The 22,622-nt window shown below is 42.7% G+C and overlaps 1 protein-coding gene across 1 annotated transcript in view; it reads right to left on the reverse strand.

The window, feature by feature from the left end:
- The window catches only part of Unc13c (unc-13 homolog C), a 413,338-nt gene that overhangs the window by 194,846 nt on the left and 195,870 nt on the right, over positions 1-22,622 (reverse strand). Inside the window, exons 12-13 of the mRNA XM_052714363.1 lie at positions 20,796-20,959; positions 6,398-6,554 (exon numbers count right to left, since the gene is read on the reverse strand). Coding sequence (XP_052570323.1) covers positions 6,398-6,554; positions 20,796-20,959 — 321 coding nt within the window. The remainder of the gene's footprint in view (positions 1-6,397; positions 6,555-20,795; positions 20,960-22,622) is intronic.

Here is a 22,622-nt window from a genome sequence, read left to right on the forward strand (position 1 = left end):
GAGGGATTTGGAAGGTGGGAGCCAGGGAGATGAAGCCAAGATGTAAATTAATAGATGACTAAAAAAATTAAAAATTAAAAATTAAAAAAGAAGGAATTGTGAAGATAAACTCTAGATTAGAATTTAAAAATCACGATCTACTCTTTGATATGAAAGAGTGAACAATCTTTCTTTCCTGTAAAAATATTTCAGAAATTTTGTCACACGAAGAAATGAGCAAATAACATATAGTTGGGATCCGTAGAAGAATTCTCTGTGGTGTGAAAGGCAGTGAATGGAAACATTCAGTTCCCTTTCCTGGAGTTTGTACTGCGAATGGTGTCTGTCACAAATGTTAATTTTACAATGAATTGCCTAGTGAAAAACTTATATTCTTCTTAAAGAGTACCTGTAAAGCTGTGTAAGCTTTCCAAACAAAAACTTAATTGCGTCTGTCTACACCACTGATTTGGTAAATTGTGAAGAAACAATGATGGGGTGATCAAGAACACTGGCTCCTCTTGCAGAGGGTCTGTGCTTGGTTCCCAGCGCCCATGTTCAGTGGCTCACCACCACCTGTGACTCCAGCTCTTGGGGATCTGACACCCCCTCTGGCCACACTTTAAAAATCTTTTTTTTTTTTTTCTTTTTTTTTTTAAATTTATTTTGCAATACAATTCAGTTCTACATATCGGTCACGGATTCCCTTGTTCTCCCCCCACCCGTCCCCTTCACCTTCCCCCCAACGCCCCCCCCCCATTCCCATCTCCTCCAGGGCAAAGCCTTCCCCACAGACTGAGGTCAACCTGGTAGACTCAGTCCAGGTAGGTCTAGTCCCCTCCTCCCAGGCCGAGCCAAACAATCCTGCATAGGCCCCAGGTTTCAAACAGCCAACTCATGCAATGAGCACAAGATCTGGTCCCACTGCCTGGATGCCTCCCAAACAGATCAAGCCAATCAACTGTCTCACCCATTCGGAGGGCCTGATCCAGTGGGGACCCCTCAGCCATTGGTTCATAGTTCATGTGTTTCCATTCATTTGGCTATTTGTCCCTGTGCTTTATCCAACCTTGGTCTCAACAATTCTCGCTCATATAAACCCTCCTCATTCTCGTTAATTGGACTCCCAGAGATCCACCCAGGGCCTAGTCATGGATCTCTGCATCCAGATCCCTCAGTAGTTGGATGAGGTTTCTAGCACAACAATTAGGGTGTTTGGCCATCCCATCACCAGAGTAGGTCAGTTCGGGCTGTCTCTCGACCATTGCCAGCAGTCTGTTGTGGGGGTATCTTTGTGGATTTCTGTGGGCCTCTCTAGCACTTTGCTTCTTCCTGTTCTCATGTGGTCTTCATTTACCATGGTCTCCTATTCCTTGTTCTCCCTCTCTGTTGTTGATCCAGCTGGGATCTCCCGCTCCCCCAAGCTCTCTTTCCCTCGACCCTCGCCTTTCATTACCCCCACTCATGTCCAGGCTGTTCATGTAGATCTCATTCCATTTCTCTGTCATTGGGCGATCCCTGTGTCTTTCTTGGGGTCCTGTTTTCCGGGTAGCCTCCCTGGTGAAAGACATTTAAGGAATTGCTCATCATCCCTAATCATCAGGGAAATGCAAATCAAAACAACTCTGAGATACCACCTTACGCCTGTCAGAATGGCTAAGATCAAAAACACTGAAGAAACCTTATGCTGGAGAGGATGTGGAGCTAGGGGAACTCTCCTCCACTGCTGGTGGGAATGCAAGCTTGTACAACCACTTTGGAAATCAATATGGCGCTTTCTTAGAAAATTGGGAATCAATCTCCCCCAAGATCCAGCTATACCACTCTTGGGCATATACCCAAGAAATGCTCAACCACACCATAAGAGCACTTGTTCAGCTATGTTCATATCAGCATTGTTTGTAATAGCCAGAACATGGAAACAACCCAGATGCCCTTCAACTGAAGAATGGATAAACAAAATGTGGTACATATACACAATGGAATACTACTCAGCAGAAAAAAACAATGGCATCATGAGGTTTGCAGACAAATGGATGGATCTAGAAAAAATCATCCTGAGTGAGGTAACCCAGACTCAGAAAGACAAACATGGTATGTACTCACTCATAGCAGGATACTAGACATTAAAAATCTTTTTAAAAGGAAACAATCTAACAATCTTTTTCTAAGTAGTCTTCCCATTTATTCCCCCTTTGCCTCGCACTTCATTTCGCTACTGACTAGACCTGGTATCACATTGCCACACCAGGGTCATCAGCACACTGGCCTCTCACTAGGCTGCTGTCTGGGAACCAGTACTGGGGTTCTCTTTCTCTTCTTTCCTTCCTCGGCTGCCTGCAGCTCAGAGACTCAACACCAATGCTTTTCTCCTCTGAGCTCCTTCCATCAAGTTCCCATAATGATCTTAGTTTCTGCCTATTGGGTGTATGTGCTCTGGCTCATGTATTTGGAAGCAGACATGCATTGTGCCCCCTACCTCCACTTCTTAGTTTACTCCTGCAACCAATGAAGTTACAGCCACTTGTGTTCCAGTCTCTTGTCACCAGCATGGGGATTTGGGAAAGATCCCACAGGATGGACACTGCCTTGTTTCTTACATTTCTGATGTTATGAAAGCTTATCTTGCAAATCAAGGCATTCGGAATTATCATGGAGGAGGCTCCCGAAGTCCTTCAGATGATACTGCAAACACTTTTTTTTTGTTAAGTGCTTTTCTACTTAAAGTTTCTAAACTGGTGTTTACATCGCAACTAAACCTATGTCAGATGTATCTAGTCAATCTCTCCCCTCTGCAGCATTCACTGTACATAGGTCCTTCTCCATCAGAAATCCTGTGTCATACCCCATATTACATGTTATAATCCTATAACATATCCTGCATATTAAAAATACAGTCCAGGCCGGGCGGTGGTGGCGCATGCCTTTAATCCCAGCACTCGGGAGGCAGAGCCAGGTGGATCTCTGTGAGTTCAAGGCCAGCCTGGGCTACCAAGTGAGTTCCAGGAAAGGCGCAAAGCTACACAGAGAAACCCTGTCTTGAAAAACCAAAAAAAAATAAAATAAAATAAAAATACAGTCCAAATATCTTAGTGTCTATGAAAGTCCCCCAGTAATCCAATACCAATCTTTAAACCCCTTGCCCTTTATTCTATCTGCTCTATTGAGTAGATAGATTGCCTTATGCATACCTTAAAAAAAGATCCCTTTGTGTTTTAGATTTGTGTATTTGTGTATGTGCCTGTGAAAGCAGGTGCCTGAGAAGGTCAGAGACATTGGATCCACTTGGAGCTGGATTCACCTGGAGCTGGAGTTATAGGTGATATGATTCACCCAATGTCTAACATGGCTAAACGGAACCTAACAGGTCCTTTGCTAGAGAAGTACATTCTTTTAACTGTTGGACCATCTCTCCAGACTTTTTTTCCCCCAAGATAGGGTTTCTCTGTGTAGCTCTGGCTGTCCTGGAACTAGCTCTATAGACCAGGCTTGCCTCAAACTCACAAAGAGTGCCCACCTCTTTTCCAGACTCTTATGTACACTTTTCAATTTATTTTGTATCTTCAGTTTTCCTTCATAGTTACTAAATTTTCCTTGTATTTACTGAAATATCTCACTAAGTCCGTGGTTGTTTTCCTGGTACCTCTTGGACTTTGAACTTACTATCTATCATTCTTTTGTCAAGCTTCTAGGAACTCCTGAAGACCATCCATCTCCAAGCATTTGTAAATATTCCATAAACTTCTGTGAGACTTACTACATTTGAGAGTTATTTGTGTTTACTTTCCACACTTCTGTGATTATCCCATTGGAGTCTAAACCTCAGAGAGTCAAAGTCAAAGCAGATCTTTCTTCCCTTGGATCAGCTGCCACAGTAGCTGACAGGATTGCCAAATAAGCTGGAAAAACAAGTAGGCAACGAAATGAACAGAAGTGGGCTGGGGGTGGGGCTAAGTGCTATACACCTGCCTGGGGAGTGTAAGACTAGGAAAAAGGCTTTCTGTTTTTTCTTTTCCTTTTTGAATTATTTTTTTTTCAAGACAGAGTTTTCCATGTAGCCCTGGCTGTCCTGGAAGTCTCTATATAGACTAGACTGGCCTTGAACTCAAGAGAGCTGCCTATCTCTGCCTTCCGAGTGCTGGGACTAAAGGTGTGTACCACCATGCCCAGCTTGAAGAAAGCTTTTCAAATGCACTCTGTTTGGGAGATTTGAAAAATCTGGGTTATACCTTAAAGAAGGTTAAAGAAGTGACTGTGTAACCGCCACTGTACCTGGAGTATCTCCTTTAGTCTTCAGGTGAATAAGAACTCAGGGCTCCAAGGTGGAGGAAGGAGATAGTAGAGGTGATATATTTGGTTTAGGAAACAAGATTATACTCCACAGTGAGAGAAAAATACACAACCACATGTCCGACCTCCAATTAATCCAGTTATGGTTTGATCAAATGTTTCACTGTTTTTTGTTTCTATTCTACAGACGTTATTTGATTTACAAAATGAAGTTTTCTATAAGCACATTGTTACTGAGATGTGAAATGTGCCGAAACCAATGCATTTTCTTCTCTCTGGGTCAGTGTGAAGTAAGGGAGCATAGCATCCAATTTTCCTCCAGGTGGCTTTTATGGCAGATGTTAATCACGTAACTGCATCTTCTCAGAGGCAGAAAGGCTCAGTGTTCTGCAGACCTGGCTTGTTCTCCACAGTGCACATGGGCAGAATAGAAGCAGAGCCATTTTATAACACAGCATGGTTTACATTATAGACAAAGTCCCAAGACAACAGGTTCTGTTTCCAAGGTGACGCCTTTATTGCAAAAGTCTCCTCTGGTCTGGAATTTGGCCATCACAGTATTTTGTTGAACTAGCTCCAGAATATTCTTTAGTCCCAGTTCCTGAAAAAGTTGGTCTATCTAACAATAATAGTTGACAGGGTATTGCTTATATTGTAGGTAAGGAGGGACAAACCTTTCGTACCTCATATAATCCTCCTATTTTGTATATTAGATTATGGATTCTTAAATCTCATTTGATCCTTACCTCAAATTTGGGAAGAATGTCATATTAAGACTCATTTTACTCTCTGAGCAGGTTGAGGAACTGAGGTTTGGAATGCGGAAGGGACTTGATGATGGCCATCATCAAACCTGCTGTCCACAGTCCCCAAGTTATCCCCTGGTACCCAGGTTTCTTTTGTTATCTTTTAAATATACTTGTCTCTTCCTTGAAGAATGCCCCACACAATATATGCATGTTCTCCCTCTTGGATGCAAAGGACAGAACCCAGTCCTCCCAATAGCCTGTGTCTTTCTATGTGTTGTTCTTCAGTTGTTTTTATTGTATGACACAAACCCCACATTTGCTTTCTACAACAGATGGACCAATGAAAGTATCCTCAGTGAACCTGACTGGAAATGTAGCGGAGACTAGAAGATCAGGGAAGTACTAACTATAAAATTTTAGGAAGTATTTTCTTCAGTAAAGTTCAGTCTTTGCTTTGAAAAAGGAAAGGACACTGCAATACATGCCCGACAGCATTACTGACCATCACTGCTTCCTCCCAGGTGCCCTGGCTAGACTGCAGGAATCGGCCCTGTTTCCTCCCCGGTCCCTCAATGGCTCCATCCTCAGGCATAAAGTCACCATTCTGCTGATTTTAAGCCTGGAAAGCTCTGGAATCTCCCCTTCTATTTCTATTTTCACTCATCCCACCTCTTCCAACTTTACCGAGATGGCTGCTAATTTGCACCTCATTTCCACTTTGATCAGTGTCAGTTATATCTCAGTAAGTATCAACTAGGCCTCTGAGAACCTCTGTGTTTTGTACTTTCCAGCACACCCCCAATGCCTCTGGGTGCTGCTGGCAGGTGCCTGTGGGAAGGTGCAGATCTTCATAGATCCAGCACTCTTTCCTTCCAGGGAGCATCAGTGAAGACAGCTGTACACTGATTACCATGGGGCTCTATCTAAACAGAGTGAACCACAAATCTGTAAACATATAGCATGGCCTATAAAATTCCAGACCACTCTTACAAAATGTGTCCTCTGCTAGTACAAAACATCAATCCAGACACAGAGAATCAGTCAATGAGTCCTGCGGTCTGTCAAAGCTCTTCATTAAAATTATTTCAGACAAACCTTGAGTTGCAGAACATAAGACTAAGTTACCCCTTGTTTCTCTGTAGTAAGATTCTGGAACATTTTCTTCTTTGGTTAAATAAATATTCACATCCCTTTTCCCGAGGGTACTAGATCAGACTTTTCTTTTTTTATGTTAGGTTATGGGGACACATTATATACTAGATATAATTTAATGGGAGTAGGGTGGGAATGAAGAGAATATATGAGGTCTAAAGTCCCTTGAAAATCAAAAAACTATAAACTAGCTGAAAATTTAGAGTTCCAAAAGTAATTAGACTTACCCCAAAGTTTGTGGCAGCAAAGCGATCAGAGGCAGAAACTTGCACATTAGTGGAGACAGTTGTGTGGGCATAGAAGGCGTTGATGTTCGCCAACAGGGCACTCATGACTGCAGGGACACCCGGGCACATGTACTTAGAAGACAGACACGAAAAGTGCCTGGAAAAACAAGACATACAGTGCTTTTAAAATGGAAACTAATTCACGTACAAGCCCATCTTCTCATGCCAGCGTTAAGCCATTCCTCATCTACATCTATGAAAAAGAGCAAAAACTCCTACAGTCTCTGACTGGAAGAGCAGACATGTGCAGCCTTTTAGAAATCTTGTACTCACACCTGTGACGTAGCTTAATTAGCATGTGACTTCTTGTGGGGTTAAAGACAGTTTCTTTAAACTGCATGGGTGCTAGGTGATAGGTGCTAAAAGCCAAGGCCGGTTCCCAGCAAAGTTCAGCGTGCTGGAACAAGTGAGGCCACAGGATGACTCTCACCCCACAACCCGGCCTTCAGTTGTTTAAGAGCCTAACATGCCACATTCCACCCAAATGCTCATTTGCTTCTGTCTGCTCCTCAGGTTGGCTTCTGTTTACAGCAAGAGGTCCCACTTTCACTCACACTGGTTCCCCTCGTCAGCTTCACCTGACTTGAGTGGCACTTCGGAAGTTGTCCAGGCTTCAAGGGCCTCTATCAGCCATTCTGTTCTCTAAGCACTTTGTTACAGACTTCAGGATTCAATTAGACGAACAACTGAATTATGCCAGTCCTGTACACAGAGGCTCTCAATGGAAACCTGGAATACTCGAATCATTTACAACCCCCAAAGCATCAAGTGCTTTATCCTGTTCCCTCTCTCAAGGAAACCTGTCTCATGTGAACTCGATCAAAAGACTGGCAAGCTGAAAGTGTAGCTTATGATAAATCTGAGAGATAAAACACACAGCAGAGAAGAGTCTTCTTATGTAATTTGACCCCATTTGCTCAGCTATTTTAGTCATTTATCTCCCTCTAAGGCAATTCTGCATTATGTGTTACTGAATGCCAAGATGGGCTGTATGTACATGAAGGCATGTCATGAGTGCATCCCACAAAGCAATCCAGAAGCAGTCCTGAAAATTGTGGCCTTGTTTAGCTCACAGCTGGATTCCTACCTCCTCTTCCATGACACTAGCTAATGAAAGTAGGTTGAAGTTGTGGTCCTTGAGAATCAGAAGTGACAATTTATGTCCTAAGAGTTATATGATATCTGTCATTTAACCCTGGAAATATAAATGTATTTATGTTTCTAAATTATTATTTTGGAGCTTATTAAAATTTATTAATACACACCAAGAATACCACAAATGGGAGCCAGTGATATGGTTCAGTGGGCAAGGGCACTAGCTGCCACACCTCACAAGCTGAGCTCCACGCTGGAACCCATGTGGTGGAAGGAGAAAACTGATTGCTTTAAGTTGTCCTCTGACCTCCACATACATGCCCTGTGGCACACACATGATCCCCACACACATTTGGACACACATACACCCCCACACAAAATAAATACATAAAATGCAATTCAAAAATTTAAAATGAATACTGCAGCAGTGTAATATTATGAAAACATCTCTTACAAGACTGCAGCTTTGACTGGATCTCACAGACAGAATTAATAACATCTTGAAGTCACAGAAGACTAAAGACTGCTATACGACTGTGTACTCAGCCTGCTTGTTTAACCTGCTTTTAAGAGAACAATGCCACCTTCAACCTTACTTGCCTTGGCTTTCCCATGTAATCAGATTTTACAATGCAAGCTGACATACAGCTGTAATCTTAAATTATGTACTCTTCTATGCCCCTGGACCCAGAACAGTGCGTTTGTGCCATTTGCTGAAAGCAGCAAACCCAGAGGTTGAAAGCAATCTTCTAAAATGAGTATCTTCTATAATGTTAAACACAACATTTCAATATTGGTTGATAGACAAGGTCATTTGTAATAGTGTTTGACATCTGGGTCATTTGGGTGGCAGCTGGAGTCAGTGACTTAACCCCTTGTAAAACAATTAAAGATTTCTGTAAACTATCCCATCCCTCACTATGTGATGCTTGCTTTCTACGATGTTCAATAAAAGAGAAAGAGAGAAGAGGCCCTTTGTTAGGGACAGAAGCACACAGACACACAGAAACAGACAGACATAGACAGTCACATGACACTTTTAAAGACAGACGCACATGAACACACATAGGCACAGTCCCACAGAAGACACACACAGGCACAGTCACAGATAAAGGCACAAGGACAGATTCACGAGACAGCCTTCAGGCAGGCACAAACTCAGACGCATGCAACAGACTGACAGAGTACAGAAGATACAGGGAGCCTGAAGGACATAATTCAAATCTGTACCCACTCTGGGCTAAATGACTCCAAGAGGAAGTGTTTCTATTTCTTTCCTTAATGCGAAGCTGATGCATTATTGGTGACTTGGAGTTAATCATTAATGCATTTAATCCACACAGAATACCACAAATGATATAAAAATTATTCCAGGAAGAAATTTTAAAACCTCAAAGTGAGGCCATTATGTTTCTCCCTGACCCCCAAATTTCTTAAAATTAGATTTGTTAGACTCTAGTCATAGGCCAAGATTTATGGAATATTAAATGGCTAAATATGACAATTTGGGAGACAATAAAAGAAAAATAGACATATCTAGGAAGAAGTAAAGACATGACATCATAGTCAATTGCCACAAGAGCAATGCAGTTCTTTGTTTCAAAATAATATAACCAGGCAGCAACACAGCTCATTGGGCTAGGCACTTGCCAGCAAGCCTGAGGACCTGAGTACAATCCCCAGAACCCACATGGAGAAGGAGAGAACCAATTTCCACAGGTTACCCACTGGCCTCCACACACATGGCATGGCAGGTACTCTTGCAATAAATGAATAAAATGTGGTCAAAATTAAAACAAACCCATACAGCCAGATTGCTCAGGACTTATTTCTTTTAGCTATCTCCTGCAGTGAGCTTGGGTGGGTCACAGGTTAGAGCAGACAGGATTAAGGTACAGGACACAACCCCAAAAGGCCAGTCCACAAGCAGGGAAAAGATCAGTCACAGGGGCTTAGGCTGAGAGGCCAGGTGGTGCCCAGGGAAGAATGCAAAGCCTGGTGTCCCCATGGTGGATGCAAATGTGTCTCAAGTGTGGTCTGGTTGACAGCAGTGAGTCTGCTTGCACACCAGCATGGACTCGGCCACATAACCGATGTGAAGTAGCTGTGAGCAAATCATGGACCAGACAGACAGAGTGCTGTTGAGACACTGAGGGAGACATGATCACCCCAGCCTGGAGAGACTCAGGAAAGACTTCTTAACTGAGACTGGGCTATGAGTTACTGATGACTAAGAGATACTCAAGCCATGCAAAGGGCCTGATTTCACTGAGAAGGAATTTGCTCTGGGAAATGAAATAGTACAAACCAAGACACAATGAAGACACAATTGTGTGCAGTCAACTCCATTGACCATTAGGGGAGAATTCCAGACTAATATGGCCAGAGGTGTGCCTGGGGGTTTATGTGGAGTTCTGTGCCATATGTTAGGTCAACTACACCTTCATAGGTCAGAGGACTTTAGCAAATAGAACTCAAATTCTCTCAGAGTAAATGTAAGCTACAAAGTCATCTCCTAGAAGCCACACTCCCTCTCCATGAAGTGGAAGGAACACCATCAGATCTGCATTTGTAAGGGGGTTACTTTGGGTGTGAGAATTTAGAAGGATGTGTTTGAGAGAGGGGATGGGAGAAAAGGAGTCCAACAAGGAAGAAGTTACCTGAGGGTTTTTTCTCCCTTTTCCTTTTTTTGGTGAATTATGCTGTAGTGAATGTAGCAAGCAGATAGACTTAATTATTTAGGTTTCATTATGGCGTCTAGTCAAAGTGCACCAATGGAAGATGTCTCTCAATACATTGACTTCACTTCATTGGGGTCACTTTCCTCTTTCTGGGGTTGTACGCTGTGGCTGCATCTGTGTGTCTACAGTTCTGCTGTCCTTACTGAGATCATATTTAACACAGTGATTTCCCACACTCAAGGATGTACCAACGCGTTGTTGTTGTTGTTGTTGTTTTTTCTTAATGAAAACAAAGCAACAGGATTCAAAGGCATTTACAAAGAGTTAAGGGGGACAAGGTGAATGTTCAGTTACCTTGATAAAACAGTCGATCATTGTATACAATTATTTGAGGAGTGTTTGGCTGTGGTACATTGTGGTAATGTTGTCATGCTATAATGCTGACTACACTCCATCATCGCTCTGCTGAGAGCAGTGTTTTAAATCATCCAGAACATTAGGCAAGTATTCATCTCAAAGAACTGACAGAAATATCTTATTCTCTGATTAATAATGAAATGAGGCAATTTCTGGGGGATGATGGGCAGTGGCTAGACGCACAGGAGTCACCCTCTAAATCTTCCAGAAAGCTCCAATGAGACCAGAAAGGAAGTCAAATCCTACCAGCTCTGGGAAGTAGGAGCACCAAGCAATGATTTCTAGCACCAAGGAGCAACTTTCCCTAACTTCAGGGCAGCTGGCTGGACTGAAAAACACTCAATGACAGACTGGTATCCTAGCTCTTAAGTATCAACTGGCCAACAAGAAGTGGGATGACTTGTTCAGGAACCACTCACTGTATGTCTCTGCAGCAGAGAGCTGGGCCTACCTACATCCCAGCAGGGCTGTCCAAAAGACTCTACTCCATGGTAGCCGTCTCCTGAGGCAGGAGAGTATTTTCCCATTTACCACACCTACTCCGTGCATACACATCAAAGAGGACACAACTCCTAAACTGCAGTGTAGCTGTGCAGCAGGGGACGGGCAAAGGAGTGTGAAGCCAATTAAAGGAAATGTGAGAGAAAGCTGGGAAAGGCAGATTCCAGAGATGAGGTCCAATATTTCATGTTTTGCTTTTGGCAAGACAAAAGTCACAGATTGTGGGTGATGGGAACTAAATTTGGGTCCTTTCCAAGAGCAGTCAGTGTTCTTAACCACTGAGCCATGTCTCCAGCCCCTGTATTGTATTCATAAAGGGTGTGAAGAGAAAGTATGTCAATGTTCTCACAGCAAAATGAGAGGTATGTAAGGTAGAGCTTGTATTCAGCACACGGATTTGCTCATTACCAATGCATGTCTATTTAAGCTTGCACATGGTGGGTATAATTTTATCTGTCAATTATGCAAGAGATAACATTTAAAACTAATGAGATAGTCACTGGTATGTTCTGATGCCAACGGACTACTGAAGTACTTATTGGCAAGCTGTATCAGATTCTGTCTCTGGACTCTCAACCTCATTTCCTGTTTCCTGTCACAACAGGAGCAAAATAAGAATACCATCAAAATTTGCATGTCTCTTTAGGAGAAGTTGTTCTTAGTTACATAAGCTGTCTTTGTTTTAAGGATGCAGCATACGAATTTTTATGAAAGATATATTTTTGTTTATGTGTGTACGTGTAGGAGTTTGTACACATGAGTCCAGCGCCCACAGATGCCAGAACAAAGCGTGAGATCTCCTGGAGCTGGAGTTCTAGGCAGTTGAGCATCATCTGATATGGGTGCTTGCAAACCACCTCAGGTCCTTTGCAAAGAGGACAAGTGCTCTTAACAGCTGGCCTGTCTCTTCAACCCCACCATTTTGTTTTTGAACGAGTAGAATATAAAATGACCAGAAAGACACAATGCTAACAGTCCTTAGATTCCTGGCAAAGATTTTGGTGAGAAAATGAAAGATAAAAGGTAAAATGGTAGAAATACACTAAGACCAGACTTGTTCTCCAAGACTCAGACTGACATCGTCTCAAGTGATCGGCATTAAATGTTCTAGCCTCTTACTAAAGAGAAATTCAAATATTTTCGAATTGTTTCTTCTTAGGTCCAAAGCATGACTTCTCAGTGGAGGCTCTGGACAGCTAGATCTCAATTATGAGGTTAGAAAGAAGAGAATGGGGGTGAGGAACATGAAAATCACAGAAAGATGGAGAATTTAGCAGAATGCCAGCAGCTGCTCCCCTCCCAGCAGCTACTCCCCTCCCAGCAGCTACTCCTCTCCCAGCAGCTATTCCCTTTCTGTCTTTGCTTCCCCTACGTAGCTAGACTTGGTCCATCCATTTACACAGGCATGCAGCACAAATACATATTTATCATGATCTTCTTAGTATTTCAGTTCTTCTTCATCCTAAACTAGGAGTCCAGTGGAGGCAAAAGCATTCCTGCTAATGAATCCTAATGACCTTTCCTTGCTGTGGCCTGAATCTGTCCCCATGAAGACAGATATTTCTTTTTTAATTAAGAAATTTTTTCCATTCATTTTACACACCAATCAAAGATCCCCTCTTCCCTCCTCCCGTCTGCCCCCTAGCATTCTCCTCCGAATCCACCCTCTGCTCCCCTCCATAGGAAGGCAAGGCCTCCTATGAGGAGGCACATCCAGTAGAGGAAAGTCCAAGATCCTCCCCCTGCCTCAAGGCTGTGAGAGGTGTCCCATCATAGGTAGTGGGCTCCAAAAAGCCCACTCATGCACCAGGGATAGATTCTAATCCTACCACCAGGGGGTCCCCCAAGCAGATCAAGCTACACAACTGTCGCCATGCTGAGGGCCCAGCCCAGTCCTGTGCAGGCTCCACAGCCATTGATCCAACTTTCATGAATTCCCACTAGTTTGTGACAGATATTTCTATGAGGAAACTTGTTTTGTGAGTTGACATTTTGAGGAGGTAAGGTCTTTGGGAAGTGCTAACATAGACAGTGGGATTCTCATGTTTAACCCAACAGTAGCTTTTTAAAAAGTGGCCTAGAGAGATCCTGTCACACTAGAAATACTGTGAGGACACAGCAAAAAGTGTCTTCCAGGAACCAGGAAAATGCCCTTCTCAGGACAACCTTGATCATAGACGTCACTGTCTTTCTAACTGTGGGAAATAAACTCCTGTTGCTTATAAGCCATCCAGTTTATGGCGTTTTGTTATAGTAACATTCATAGGTTAGAGGCATCCTGCATCAGTGCATACACCTAGACACACAGGAAACATCTACTGAGCAAACGAATTATGTGTTCTAGAATGCTGGGTCTGAATCTGGATCCTCACTTCTTGTTCACTGCTGTGCCCTCTGTTCCTTCCTCTTAAAGACCCCAATAAAAGGTTGTAAATCAACAAGTCAGCTGACCAATGTTTTCCTGAGAGAGAGAGAGAGAGAGAGAGAGAGAGAGAGAGAGAGAGAGAGAGAGAGAGAGAGTGTGTGTGTGTGTGTGTGTGTGTGTGTGTGGTATTAGCAGCTGAACCAGACCAGGTTTAAGGTGAACTGTAGCCCAACAGTTCTGGCCTAGAGATGAGTAGATGACAGCAACACCAAGGCACAAGCCATTAGTGTCACAGCAAAAGGCCGTGACCCGGTGACCCAGTGCCTCTTCTCACTCAGCACTGCAGAGGCCGACTCTAGCTTAGCAGGATCCCACATTTTAAGCACAACTTCAGCTTGGTTTTACAAACGAAATAAAGACTAATTAAAGTGTGTTAACGTCATAGAAATTACTTCCAGAGAGGCTGGGGAGATGCCTCAAGTGGTGAAGTGCCTACCATGCACATGGGAGGCCCTTAGTTCACAGCTCCAGAACCCACATAATGCCAGGTGGGACAACACCCATCTGGAAGATTCCTAGAGTTCATTGGCCAACCAGCATAGCCAATAGGTGAGCTCCAGCTTCAATGAGAAAGTTTGTCTCAAAATACATGGTAGAGAATGACAGAAGAAGATATCTAGCATGGGCTACATGTATTCACACACACATGCACATATATACATGGACTAATACATACATACATGCACCAATCATGACGGTATATAGAATAAAATTCCATTTATGTTCTCAGAGGTGTTACAACATTATAAGGAAAAAAATTATGTGCTTGCACAAATGAGAAATATCAAGGCACACTATCATGATGGAAATAGTTAGCATGCCTGACCTCGAGAAGCAGTACACAAGTACACATAGAGTAGGGTGCTTCTTGGACACGGGGAGCAGACCTCTGTTCTTACTGCTGTAAGCTAGAAAGCCCCTTCTATTGTGCACTGATGACTGCACTAACCACATGGGCGGGCACAGAGTCTTCAGGTTCCCAATTGTTCACTTAATTTGATAGGAGAGGTACAATCACTAATTCCATGAAAGCTCTAGATCAAAGGGCATGGGCACAGTTTTATTTAACAGATGGGACTGACAAACTGTCCCTGCTAGGAAGTAGCCTGTGGTAAAGGGGAGTGTGTTTACAGTCAGCAGGATACAGTATAGAGGTCTGGGAAGCTGAGTCCTAAAGCTCGGGTTATTTACCGGCAGAATGGAATCTACTTCCTCTATATTCTGAGAACTGCTCAGGAGAGAAATCTAATGATACACTCAGACTCTGACTAATACACTCCTCCCCTCCATTATCTATTTCCAAGTCTGTCCTCAAAAGAAGCATGAATGTGCCTACGAGAAACCAATCAGTCTCCATTAGGAGGAAGATAATGAAGTAATAGAGGGATTTGGCCAAGTACACAGTCTTTAAGTATGAAAAGAAACTGCTAGGAAGATTCAGAAGAATCAAGCTGTTTTGTCCTTTTCCAAACTTGTAAGTGTGTGAACTGCACAGATGGAATATGCTGCTTCTTGAAAGCATGGTGTCCCAACTTTGTGATTTTTTAAACTCTCTAAAAAAGAGATTTATTGTACATGTGTGGGTGTTTTGCCTGCATGTATTATGTACACTATGTGCATGGAGGCCAGAAGAGGGTAGTGGATCCCTTAGAACCAGAGTTACAGACAGTTGTGAGCAACCATGTGGATGCTGTGAACCGGACCCAGGACCTCTGGAAGAGCAGCCAGTGCTCTTAACATTTTGAGCCATCTATCCAGACCCTAACTTTGTAAATTTTAAATATTAAGAGGACAGAATTCTTATATAAACTTAAAACTAATAGTTCTACATGTTTAGTTTGCTTGCTTGGTCATTATGATTTGTTGGTTTATGTTCTGATACGTTATTTTTCATACACAATAGAATTTTATTAAATGTAAAAAAAAATGAAATCCCAGTACTCGAAAGGCAAAGGCAGGTAGATCTCTGTGAGTTCAAGGCCAGCCTGGTATACAGAGTGAGATCCAGGACAGGCACCAAAACTACACAGAGAAACCCTATCTCAGAAAAAAAAAAAAAAGTCATGGCATTTGCAGGAAAATGGATGGAACTGGAACTCAGTATGCTAAGCAAAATAAGCCATAATTAGAAAAAGAAATACCACATTTTCTCTCACATGCAGACTCTTGATTTACATTTATGTATCTGTGTGTATGCATGTATGTGTGTGCACGCACGCACATGTGTGTGGTGTGCGTGTGCGTGTGCGTGTGCGTGTGCGTGTGTGTGTGTGTGTGTGTGTGTGTGTGTATCATGGAAGTAGAATGGGGACAATCAGAAGGAGGGAAGAGATTTTAATAAAGAGGAGAGGGAGAAACAGAGGGCCATGGGGTACACATGAAAGTAGAAAGGGGAGAGAAAAGGTGCCAGAAAGTCTGGGCGTGTTATAGGGAAGGGCGGTCGGGGAGGGGAGTGAAGCAAAGCAAAGGGCGTTGATGTGGATCTAAGAAAACACCACAATGAAGCCTACTCCTTTGTATGGTGACCTAACATACAGCTGCCTGGAGTTTCCTTCTGAAGCTCTGGTCCACAAGAAATATAGATAATAATCACAGTGCCTTGGAAACTCTTGATGTGGCAGATTGGAGTTTCTCTTTCTTGTTGGAAAGAGGGTTTTGTTCTTTCTCTTACCTGATAAAGTAGGAACTCTGTAAACACCTTTATATAGTAACCGGTGTGGAAGGGAACCTGACATCAAAAGACTGACTAACTAGCAGCTTTCAAAAGCTAAAGTGATAACCAGTCAGTTTCAGCCTTGGAAATTCCTATTTGGGAAAACCCTTTGCTTTCTCTGTGGTAGGAAGACAAGGTGTGACATTGGCGGTCTTTTACAAATAAGTTCAGGGACATTAAAAGACCTATAACTTATTTCTCCAGCTGTACTGCTCTTGTGGATATGGGGAATGCTCACAAACGATTCCCCTCCTGATATGTTATTTATGCATTTGTTTTTGTGCCTTAAAGCAAAGGTTTCAAAACAATGGAGAAATACTGGTTAACTATTTCATACATGTAACTATGAAGTTTGCATCCATAAACTGCCCTTTCCCAGCAGATATTTTATTTGATTTTGCCAACAATCTATTGGAAATTAACTTACATTTCAGTTACAGAAATAGCATTTTGGAAGCATGGTTAAATGACCTCTGAAAAGCATTTTCAACCCCTGACAATAAGTGTCAGTATCTGAAAGTTTATTTTCAAATTGTTATAAGGGACCAGGGTGGTATGCACCAAAATATTTCAGTACAGCTTACACAGGGAAGGAGTCCCACACACCAATTTAATTAAATCCACCTTTTCTCCTTTATTTGCTTCTGGCAATTGAAAACCTCTGACATCCAGAGATAGTCCAGGAGAAAATGAGATTCAAAAATTATGTTGATAGAAACCTCCACTTCTGGTTCCTTCTATGGCAAGCATGTATTTAGTTTCTAGCCTGAACCCAGAACTTCCAACACAGTGAAGTCAAAGCAATGACTTGTCAAGATTTCAATCTGTACCAATTTATTTAGAACCGAGTCACCTCCAAGCTGCTCACTGCATTGTATTTCTTAAATATAAGTGTAGTTTTTTTAAAACTGTGCTGACATACTGACACACAGTTAGAGATGTATATCAGTCTATAAAAGTAATTCATTTCTAGCACCAATCACAGATTGCTAATATGAGTAAGCGAAGAGACTGTATTTAGGGATTCTCAATCAATAGGTTTTTTTTGTCCTTATTGCAAGGTAATGGCAAATTTTGTATTGTCAAAACAAAATTTGTCCTGGACAATGTTAATGAGAAAAAGTGGGGAAAATACATATATATCTGGAAAAATGGCTCAGTGGGTAAGGGGACCTGCCAACAAACTCAGTAACCTAAGTTTGACCCCAAAACTCAAATGGTGGAAGGAGAGAACTGACTCCAGCAAGTTGCCATAGTCTGTAGCCCTTAAGTCAATTCTGAACAGAAAAAGTTTCGGCAGGAGCTGGGAGAGGTGCTCCATAGTTAATAGCACTCACTGCTCTTGCAGAGGACCTGGGTTCAGTTCCCAGCACCCACGTGGTAGTTCACAACTATCTACAATTCTAGTTCCAAAGGATCTGACACCCTCTTCTGGCTTCTGTGGGCCCCTGTACCCACATGGTGCATAGACACTCCCTGAGGTACACACATATACACAGAAATTAAAACTGAACAACAATGACCCCAAAATCCTTAAATCCCTTGGCATGGGATAAAACAGATGCCAAAGTTACTAACTCCCTTACAGATTTCCCTGACAGCAAGTCCCTGCTGCAAGATGTGGGCCAGGGGAGTGGAGGAGTTTCAGCTGCACTAGCCACGCCTGAGTGTTTGCTTGATCATCAACTCTTTCACACTAGGACTGCAGGATTGAATGCTGCAGGGAGACAGCAGATCCTGCCTCACTTACTGTCTGGGCATCACAGAAAAAAAGCAGTTGCCAATCCTAGTTTCAGACCGGTATCTGGTGTCAACAGGAGCTTGTTAAAGTGGAGTGCAAATAGAAAACCATCCCCTTGATCTGCAGGTCACTTATCAGATAGGAATCCAGAGTTTGTTAAGTTCGTATTGTTGAGCTTGAGAGGCGAGAAAACATACTGAAGGCTATGAGGCATGCTGGCTCTCCTCCTTCAGCTACCTGGTGCTGAGTATTATAGCCATTTTCCCCAGAATACAGAAAATAGGAGAGAAGGACTCTTATGTCAGCACCCAGAGATCTTTTGCTGTAACTGCACTGGATTCTTTCCTTTGCTTGGGAGTGTTTCTACACTGAACAGCTCATTTACATTGTTAATCACAGTTGCATTTCAATTGTGCTCAATTTTATATTACATGTTCTGGTAAGTTACATGGCACGTGGTATGGGATAAAACAGACGTCAAAGTCACTGATTCCCTTACAGCTGCCGGAGTGGAAAATGGATTGCCCTGACAGTGAGTCCCTGCTGCAAGATGTGGGCAGGAGAAGTGGGTGGCCATTAGTCAGAGAGATAAAAACTGAGTTTCTAGATTGTGCAGGAAGTCTCTATTTTGTGACCTCTAAGATCCCTTGTATGTCTAAAAGTGTGATCATTATTATTCAGCACCAAGGCATTATATAAATTGAAAAGAAACACCATCTACCAAAGTATTTGTTCATGCAAACATATGCAGGTGTCAGTGCCCACACATGTAGAGGCCAGAGTTCAACATCTAGTGTGTTCTTCAATCCCTCTCCACTTTATTTTTTTGAGACAGGGTCTCTTAGTAAGCCAGAACTCTCAAGCTGACTCTACTGGCTGATCACTGAGTCCCAGGGATCCTCTTGTCTCCTCTTTCCCTGTATTAGGGCAACAGGCACACGCTGCTATGCCTGGCTCTTAATGTAGGTGCTGGGGATTTGAAATCAGGTGCCTACACTTGTGCAGCAAACACTTTAGCCATGAGGCCATCTCCCCAGCCCCTCTGTTTCAGTACTTTAAACATGCATTCATTCTTAAATAACCCTGTTCTGGAACCATGGCTGGTGAGTAAATGCTATGACTGCTATAGTTTGGAGAAGAACACTGATTTTGCTGCAAATTACTTATGATAGTTTTGTTAACTTAAGGCAACCTAGAATCACCTGAAAAGGAGTCCCAGTAAAGGTTTGTAGACGAGCCGGGTGGTGCTGGCACATGCCTTTAATCCCAGCACTTGGGAGGCAGAGCCAGGTGGATCTCTGTGAGTTTGAGACCAGCCTGGGCTACCAAGTGAGTTCCAGGAGAGGTGCAAAGCTACACAGAGAAACCCTGTCTCAAAAAACAAAAACAAAACAAAAAACAAAAAAAAAAAAAAAAGGTTTGTAGACATTGGTTTGGTCTGTGGAAAGTTATCTTAATTAATATAACTGATGTCAGAAGACCCAGTCCACTGTGAGTGGCACCATGCCCTAGGCAGGGGCTCCTGAATTGTGTAAGACAAGAGAGATCAAGCTGAGCACAAGCAAGAGAGTACACATGCATTCATTTTCTCTCAGCTCTTAACTGTGGGTGTGAGCAGTCTTCTCACACTCTTGCTGCCTTGATTTCCTTGTAGGTCTGTAATCTGAATTTGTGAGCTACACTAAACCTTTTCTCCCCTAAGCTGCTTTTAATCAGGGCATTTTTATCACAGCAACAGAGATGAAATTAGGACAAAACCTATCATTTCTATGAATAGAATTAATTGATTATCTCATGCGTCATCCATTCATTGCACATGAGAATATGACCTTGCTGTTAATACATGCACTTACATTAACATATGCCTATAAACCCTTTACTATTACACATTGTGTATAGATGATAGACTAAATGTACTTACAAACATAGACCAGGTATGAAAACATCCACCATGGAGAATAAGTGACCCAATTCTAAGTCCTAGCTGATACCCCTGTTTAGGTCAGGTATCTGTGTAAGCCCACTCATTACCCCAGTCACTGTAGCAGTGAGGTCTATCAGTACCACACACATCTTTGCTTTATTTATAACAGTAATACTATACACATTGAAGGAAGGACTCAGTCTAGTACCTTACCTAAGACACTACAATGACTCCTTGTGCTTCAGATGCTAACAGCTATGGAATCTTGGGTATGCCAAGGCTTTACTTTCCTCAGACACCAAAAAGATGTTCGTGTTACAGGGTGTTGGCTCTGCTCTCAGAATATCACATCTCATCAGTGGGTCTCAGGTGGGCATTTCTGAATCTCCCATGCCAATGATGCTAGTGAAGGCTTCCCGTTTCCAAAGGGGAACAGAGGCAGGAGGATGGTGATGGTGAATTCTCTGAGACTTACTATCTCACTGCTGCACTTGGCAGCATATGCATAATGTAAAGAAATGTTCTTTTTGGATGCTCAGTTGCATTTGGGTCAAAAGAATTGAGATGAGGGCCGGCAAAACGGCCATCAGCTAAGAGTGTTTTTCAACAAGCTTGACATTCTGAGTTTGAGTCCCAGAACCCCACACAGTGCAAGGAGAGAACAGACTCCCGCAATTTGTCCCTTGATCTCTACAGACATGCCATGGCAAGTACATGTACACATACACACACAGTAAACAAATAAATGTGAAAAAGCAAAGGATCAAGATGAAGTCCCCCCTTTTTTCCCATTGAGTTTTAGCGGAGATTTGTGACCACTCCAGTGTCCCACTGCACTTACGTCATAGCTTGATAAATGGATTCAACCCCATAACGCATGGCGAATTCATCCACGATTTCTTGAGAAGCATCATCAAAGAAAACCTTCCAGGCTTCATCACCTTTGACCTCTGGTATTTTCACACGGCCATTAGACTTCACTTCAGTCAAGTAATGGAACAGGTTCTGAAAGCAAGCGATTTACGGTTCAGGGATTCTTCAGGACAGGCTAGGAATATTTAACTCTGCTTTTCTGTAGAATATCCCTATATTGTCATCATGTCTATGTCACCAGCTTCTGAATGCAATGGGAGTATCTTAGGTTATGTTAAACTGAATTTATTATAGGAAATCTGCCTTTGCTTCTGTCTGGGAGTCTGCAGAGTCAATAATTAATTTGTTTGTATACCCAGCCTTTTGCAGAAGGAAGCAAGCATGCTCATATGTAAATGTTTCTACATAAGATAATGTATTTCTACATTTGTGAACTCTGAGTAAATTACAGTGTCCTGGTTGGATAATGGGATGTTAGCTATGATCATACAGAAGATCGTCACATAATGATACCATGAGGCTTCAGAAACAGAATGGTAAGGGCCAGGAAAAGAGTTGAGATTAAAGATAAATGTGTGGAAATTTCATAATTAAAGAAATCACCCCCACTGAATTCCCTTTTGTGTCTAACAAATATAGATGCTGTAGCCTAGAAGAACCTTTTTATTGGTTGTAGACATTTCTATCTCTTTTTAAATTTACCTTTGGTCGTAGGGCAGTGTCCATATGGAGGTCAGTGGATAGCTTGTGAGAGTTGGTTTTCTCTTTACATTGTGTGGATCCCATGTGTGGACGCTGGGCAGTAACACTTGGTAGCAAGCACCTCTACCCACTGGGCTATCTCCCCAGCCCTTACTTTCTGAACTAGAAAACTCTAGAAAGCACAGTCTAAAGCACACATCTCCTCTGCTGGGTTTCCAAGGCCAGAGATCCTGGCCAAGCCTGTGGTGATTGTTGCTTTTTATTAGTCAGAAACCAGAATGCTCTTTATTGACATAATACCACCAGTGCATCAGCCAAAAAGTAACTATTAATCCTGTATCTGCTTACTGTATGAACAACTGAAACACCATTTCTTATTCTTTGGTAAAAATGGCATGTAAATCTTTACAGTGTCAAGTGTTTAGAGACAGGGATTTTCATAAACGTATTTAGGAAAATTAATGCATAAAAAGCAACGGCATTGTGATGGTTAGCTTAGTGTCACTTTGACATACTGTAGAGTCGCCTGGGAAGAAGGGTTCGGTGAGAGGCTGTATAGGTCGTGTTGGAGTCTGAGCATGTACGTGGGGGACTGTGGAAACTGGTTGACTTGAGGACAGAAGGCCCACTCTGAATGTGAGCAGCACCACTTCCCAGGCTGGGCCCTGGGCTGAATGCCAAGGAGAGCGAGCACTGAGCAGAAGCGGGCCTTTGCTCTCTCTCTGCTCTTGACTGTGATGTGAGCCACCGCTTCAGGTCCTGCCCCCAGGACTTTCCCGTGATGGATTACAGTGTGGAATTGTGAGCCCAAATAAACCTTTTCTCTCCTCAATTGCTTTTTGTCAGGTGTTTTATCACAGTGACAGGAACAGACATCTTGCTGATGCCTTTTCCCTCTTGGGAAACTGTTCTCTCCTCCTCTCCCAGAACATGGGGCAAGGAACAGTCCTCAGCTTCATCTCATCCTTTGGATATTTGAAAAAGTATCATTTTCACCCAAGAAGGTCTTCAGTGACACTTCTTATCTCTCCAGAACTTGCCGTGGTCCAGGGCAACTGGTCAGTGTGTGCACACCAAGGACCACACAGGAACT

This window comes from Peromyscus californicus, unplaced genomic scaffold (genome assembly GCF_007827085.1).
Source record: "Peromyscus californicus insignis strain IS unplaced genomic scaffold, ASM782708v3 Scaffold_11__1_contigs__length_118956290, whole genome shotgun sequence".
In the NCBI taxonomy this organism is placed as follows: Eukaryota; Metazoa; Chordata; class Mammalia; order Rodentia; family Cricetidae; genus Peromyscus; species Peromyscus californicus.